Source organism: Anarhichas minor, unplaced genomic scaffold, assembly GCF_050575085.1.
Source record: "Anarhichas minor isolate MPS153535 unplaced genomic scaffold, ASM5057508v1 ptg000058l, whole genome shotgun sequence".
Lineage (NCBI taxonomy): Eukaryota > Metazoa > Chordata > Actinopteri > Perciformes > Anarhichadidae > Anarhichas > Anarhichas minor.
Window position 1 is genome coordinate 6,278,372 of NW_027466504.1, and position 6,223 is coordinate 6,284,594.

Genomic DNA, 6,223 nt, shown 5'->3' on the forward strand with positions numbered 1-6,223 from the left:
TTTTTTGTTGTTGCTGTTTTTCATAAATAATTTGAAATTTTATTGGCCACATTTTTTGTTATGTATGTTGTGTTGATGTGGCGTGTTGTGAATATCTTGCTGTAAAAAACTGTATCCTCGCCAATTCTAATTCCCCTTCATTGGCCTTTGGCTGCATCAGGCCAATTGATTGGATATTGGCGATAGGGCGATGCCTTCAAGTGCTAATCGGAAACGCAGTACTTACCGTAAAAGTTCCCTTTGGGAGAAAAAAAATAACCTGATTTTCTGATTCGAAATGTCATTCTACCAAAACTGAGAAAATAATTTCAACAATGAATGAAGCGTGTACGACGGCAAATGTAATTGTGTGGCATAGACAAGCTTGAACCATACTAAGACATGACAGTAATGTAGTCTTGAAGCAGACATTGTAGCATAAACATCTGTTTTTTACGTTTTGTTTTCCCCCACTTGCTAATACCACTGTCCGGCTTTTTCCCCGGCTTCTTTCGCGTCGGTTGTTCCTGCGCACACAACTTGAAAATGTTTTTCCGGTAGCACTCGAACGCAGCAGGGGGTGTTTGCTGAACTCGTGTGGAGCCTCGCAGCCTGACGGACTACAACAATGACTGTGAGCAAGCATGTCCGGCTAGTTTGAATCGAAGTTTACGTCAGTGAAACTGCCGGTAATATCCACTACATGTGCTCATCGGGTGAGTCCCTTTTGAAGCGTCACCATCAACCGTTTTTAATTTTACAGTTTATGAAAACACCACCGACGACGGCGGGTTGGTCCCCGGTGCCCACTTCGATCCACTAACTTTGAACGGCTGTTGCGTGCTGTTATTTGTCCCCGTGTGCACTTCAAGTCTCAGTTGAGCGATTGCCTCTCGTGTGTTCTGCCTTCAAGAGGTTTCCAAAGCACCGTGATAAATGGAGCTAGAGGACCAATGGTGGAAAGGACAACTCGCTGCAGACATATACCAGGCGCTCCGATACAAAGTGAGTGGGACACTTCAGTGATTGCTGCCAGGATAGACACGTTGTAGCAACAAGTGAAATAAGTCACTTTTAAGTGTTTTTTTAAATTCTCTTGTGTCATGCATACATTTTGTGCATATCATCTTGTTCTTGTTTCTTTATTTGTTTCTTTACTGGTCTGTGTATACACATACCACCCCCTCATGAATCTGTGATCTATTGAATATCTTTTATTAATTTTTTTTAGGCAGAAAAAAAAATCTGATTTGTCATTTGTAAAATAAAAAACAAAACTTTTTTTTAAGAATCCCCTTATTATTATTTATCTATTTTTTCTTCTTCTTATAATTAAAGAAATTGGGCCCACAATAAGTAATGCCAACATCAGCGAAAGATTATGCAAATGCAGGGGTGTCGTTAGGCATTTTAGGGGGGCTGAAGCCCCCCTAAAATGTTCTTCAGCCCCCCCAAATAATTTGGCATTATTGGATTTAAAAAAATATATATATATTTTTTTGGTGACGTCATTAAATTAAACTATTGTTTCTCACATGGACAAGTTATTTATAACTCTAACATGCTACATATGTGCGTGTGTTCTGGTTTGTATGTTTTCTCCCCCTTCAAATTGCAATCCAACAGCCTATCATCATACCTAACGATATAAAGTTGACACTGTCAGGTCCATTCTCCATCCATTGTGTGCGGTCCCTTTAAGAATTAGGATTTTGGAGTGACACGGATATGAAAGCTAGTTTATCTGTCTTTCCTTTACAAGCAGGAAAATTATTTCTCTCTTTATTTGAGAAAAGTTCATATTTGTGTTGTCAAATTTCACGATGCCCCTGAAATTCTGTCTCTTGTGTTATCATATACTGAATGCAAGCAAAACTATAGAGCAAAATCACACTCCTTCTGATTGAACCAATCTATGAACTGTCTGAAACAATGGATATCCACGGCCCCAAAAAAAATTGCCGGCAAACATTCCACTCCCCTTGGGGCTAAGCCCCCCCTTTCTTTGAATCCTAGAAACGCCCCTGTGCAAATGTAAAAAAAATCTTGTCTTTGCTGTGTGGTGGACAAAACTACAGTGGGTACGGAAAGTATTCAGACCCCTTTAAAATTTTCACTCTTTGTTTCATTGCAGCCATTTGCTGAAATCAAAAAAGTTAATTTTATTTCTCATTAATGTACACTCAGCACCCCATCTTGACAGAAAAAAACAGAAGGAGTAGAACCATCTCAAGGAGGATCAGAAGAAATGGACAGCATGCGAGTTAAATATGAGTGTCACAGCAAAGGGTCTGAATACTTATGACCATGTGATATTTCAGTTTTTCTTTTTTAATAAATTTGCAAAAATTTCTACATTTCTGTTTTTTTCTGTCAAGATGGGGTGCTGAGTGTACATTAATGAGAAATAAAATGAACTTTTTTGATTTTAGCAAATGGCTGCAATGAAACAAAGAGTGAAAAATTTAAAGGGGTCTGAATACTTTCCGTACCCACTGTATGTAGTGAAGACACTGAATTGTCCTGTTGCTCACCAGCCAACACGTACATTATATCTGCGAGGAGTTGATATTGGCCCATACCAAGTGTCTCCAGTGTGTACATTGAGTATGTTTTTGCATGTTGGATGTGTATACATAGTGTTATCGCAGGGTCAAACCAAAATCTAGCGACGGTCAAGTCTGATATGTTGTCCAACAGGAGCTCAAGTTGCCATCCTACAAAGGCCAGTCCCCTCAGCTCAACCTGAGACGGTACTTTGCAGACCTCATAGCCATCGTCAGCAACCACTTCCGGCTGTGTCCAGCAGCCAGACACCTGGGCGTCTACCTGCTGGACCTCTTCATGGACCGCTACGATGTCACGGTGCAGCAGCTTCACATGGTCTCACTCTCGTGTCTTCTTCTGGCCAGTAAGATCACACTCGAACACACATGTGACACGTTTTCTGGTCCCTGCATGCACGGTGTGATGTTCTTTTCGCAACTCTTCTTCGCTGCAGGTAAATTTGAGGAAAGGGAGGACCGGGTGCCCAAGCTGGAGACCCTGAACAGCCTGGGCTGCATGAGCTCCATGAACCTGGTGCTGACCAAGCAGGGTTTACTTCACATGGAGCTGCTCCTGCTGGAATCCTTCCAGTGGAACCTGTACCTCCCCACAGCAGCTCACTTCATAGAATACTACCTCTCTATCGCCGTCCACGAGGGAGACCTCCATGACGGCTGGCCGATGACCTGCCTGGAGAAGACCAAACTATACATGGCCAAGTATGCCGATTACTTCCTGGAGGTTTCCTTGCAAGGTGAGTTGCATTTGATTTGAGAATGTATAGAAATGACATTGATTTAACTGTCTTCACTCACATCTCCCTACATACTGTACGGACATTGAACGGCAGAATTAAAAGAGTTTAAAGTTTTCAGGCTGGCCGACATTAATTTACTTGGATAGCCTTCCCACTGTGCCATGGAAAATGCAGACTTTAAAAAAAATAATAATAATTGTTTACGCTTCATAGTTCGTTATAAGAAATTAATTTACAATTTAATACATTTAAATGTGTGACTTAAAGTTAGCTTAACCACAACAAATCACTTGAATCCCACGAGAGTCGGAACAAAAGCTACTCTGCTATGCTCGTTAGCCTTAGCATGAGTTAAGCTAGTTTTTTTTGTTCTCTTTCATGGTTGGTTTTCATGAGGAATTTACTTAGTTGTGTGGAAACAAACTGAATCATGTTGGTTCATCAAAATTGATATTTTTTTCAATAACTGACAACCATAAATGTAGCTTTAGGTAAGGCTAGCCGTGTCCATCTCACTAGCTAGCTTTCCCTTTGATATAGCACTCTTGTTTTTAGCTGTCTAGTTGGTTGTCTTTCTGTGACACGGAGCTTCAACAGCCAGCAAATTTTATATGCTTTTTTCATAGAAATGTTAATGGAATGATAATATTACATATGATAAAACAAACATTAAATGACTGCCGTAACTCCTTTTTGACCGATTATGATGTTTTGGCTTGTTTTGCAGCACAGTTTTTTTGTTTTCTTTGTACTGCATGTGATGATGCATTACTGTTTTCTTTCCCTCCCCTCAGATCATATGTTCTTGTGTTTTGCCCCCTCGCTGGTGTCCGCCGCGTGCGTGGTCACCTCCCGCCTGGTCCTCCACCTGTCTCCAACATGGCCGCCCCGACTGCAGCACCTCACAAGCTACACGTGGGAGAACCTGGTCCCGTGTGCCGAGAAACTACTCATGTGTGTAAACCCCGTCCGTGGCTCAGACAACGCCGAATTTGCATACACGCTCATTTCAGCCGCTAAAAAAACCCTAAAACTGATGCATACCGACGACAAGTTCTGCCACATTATATGAGAACAATAGGAGCTCACACATTTCACGCTCCGCATTCAACACGTTAGTGCTCACCTCACGGTGCTGGGTCTTTTCACTAATCGCCTTTGTTCCTTTTTTTTCTTTATTTTTCTAGTGCACATGATGGTGACGTCAAAGAGGCCAACAAGCAGAAGTGCCAGCAGCCCGGCCAGCAGCAGCAGCAGGGCCAGGCGGTGTACCACGGTTCAGGCCAGACAGCTACCGTGACCCAGTACCTGCACCGGCACAGCTTGCAGTACCCCCAGCAGGCCCCGCCGCAGCCGGCCCTGGCCCCGAACCACCGGCCTGCCTCCTACCTCAGCCTGCAGGCTCCCAACGGCAACGCGCAGGCCGTCGGCGCCTCGCAGGATCCAAAGTCCAGCATTCCCAACAGGGCCTACCAAGTCAGCATGCACTACACCTGCGCCGCCCCGTGCTTCGACAGATGATGGGCTTTTTCAGGATGTGGTCCTTCTTTTTTTTAATTTTATTTATTCCTTTTTTTTGGCGGTAGGAAGACATAAGAGATGGTGATCTGTTTCTCTTGAACACGATGGAACGCATTGAAGGAGAAATAAGTGTTTTTAATTTGGAGAGACTTGATGAGATTATTACAGCACTTTGAACCACAAGGTGTGCGTAACGTGCAATACGGGTGCTCTGCAGTGATGTTCTGCGTAAAGCCTGTATTAAGATTTCTGTTTGTTTGAGATGTCGGGTGTGAATGTTGTCGCGAGGTGGGCTAGAGGCAGAGTTTGCACCACTGCACCCACTAGTGTCAAAGTATAATTTAGCTACAGACCAAAAGTCTTGTATTTATTTGAGCCAAATTACCTCAAGAGTATTGAATGTACGAAATACCTCATGCCTTTACCCTTTAAGTTTAAGGCCAGTTACAAAAAAGGGACTTGGTTTGTGGTTGAGATTGGAGAGCACAGTTTGTGTAGGTGTTATGTACCTCGAACTTTTCCTTTTTTTTTTTTTCTTTTTTTTTTTTTTGTGATGAGTGTCGTTTGCAAAACTGAGAAAATAAAAAATTCTCCTCTAGATGTCACGATTTGTTTGCGGAGAAAACTGTTGCTCTTCTGGACACGGAGGATTTCAGTCAGTGCTGTGCACTTGAATGATGATAGTTTTAAATAAAATACAAATCTGTGTTGGTTGAACTGAGATTTGTGTCCTGTTGACTTCTTTGATACCGCCTAGAAATGATCTCTTTTGAAATTCTGAGACGAACAAACATGACGTGCCAGAGTTTCTTCGACAGGAACGACACGAGAACCCGCCCATGAAGCAAGATGGACTCCTGCATATTTAGAATTTGACATATGGCATAATAAACATCACCTGTTTTTCTTATATTCTGCCCTCATGCGTGTACATGGAGAGGACCAATAATATATAACACCTCAATAAAATGTAGTCCAGTACAACACCACTTTTACTGATGTAAAAATAGATGTATTAGATTGTATAGGTGTGTCTAATAAAGTGGCCCCCGGCCTGATTGTATATCTAGCATCAGTCTCCAGGTTGCTTGTCAGAAGATTTGAAAAATCTGTGTCAAATGCTGCAGGTGTTTTTGTATACATGTCATTTTAGGTGATGTGTTGGAACCAGTGGCAACAGCAGCCAGTTAATAATAAAAAATAACATGTAATATCCAGACCAGCTGTATGTGGTGTAAAATCCCCCCTAATTTCCTGTTATTTCCACTGTTGGCTATCCAATAAAGACATCAAATGTCCTCAAACCGCTAAAGCAATGCATCATAAATGACGACTGAAAAGGAAAAAACAAAAACGGCATATACTGCCATTAATAGTTTCTGTCTGTTGACATGGCGATCTGCAGTCTGCAGAGGGCAG

At 42.1% G+C, this 6,223-nt stretch overlaps 1 protein-coding gene across 2 annotated transcripts; it reads left to right on the plus strand.

The window, feature by feature from the left end:
- Positions 1–561: 561 nt before the first annotated feature.
- Positions 562–5,873, plus strand: ccnj (cyclin J). 2 transcript variants are annotated; one of them, XM_076077350.1, is made up of 5 exons: positions 562–984; positions 2,680–2,890; positions 2,981–3,280; positions 4,078–4,237; positions 4,471–5,873. In XM_076077350.1, exons 1-5 carry the CDS (start codon positions 916–918, stop codon positions 4,802–4,804), a joined length of 1,074 nt encoding a protein of 357 aa, XP_075933465.1. In that variant the 5' UTR covers positions 562–915; the 3' UTR covers positions 4,805–5,873. The 2 variants fall into 2 exon arrangements, with proteins under 2 accessions (XP_075933465.1, XP_075933464.1); XM_076077349.1 differs by having other exon boundaries at positions 2,680–3,280.
- The last annotated feature ends 350 nt before the right edge of the window (positions 5,874–6,223 follow it).

Bases quoted from the DNA above. Each gene is read 5' to 3' on its own strand.
- ccnj (XM_076077349.1), top strand. From the start codon at position 916: ATGGAGCTAGAGGACCAATGGTGGAAAGGACAACTCGCTGCAGACATA. The intron at 985-2,679 runs GTGAGTGGGACA...GTTGTCCAACAG, and splicing joins ACCAGGCGCTCCGATACAAA to GAGCTCAAGTTGCCATCCTA. The intron at 4,238-4,470 runs GTGTGTAAACCC...TTATTTTTCTAG, and splicing joins TGTGCCGAGAAACTACTCAT to TGCACATGATGGTGACGTCA.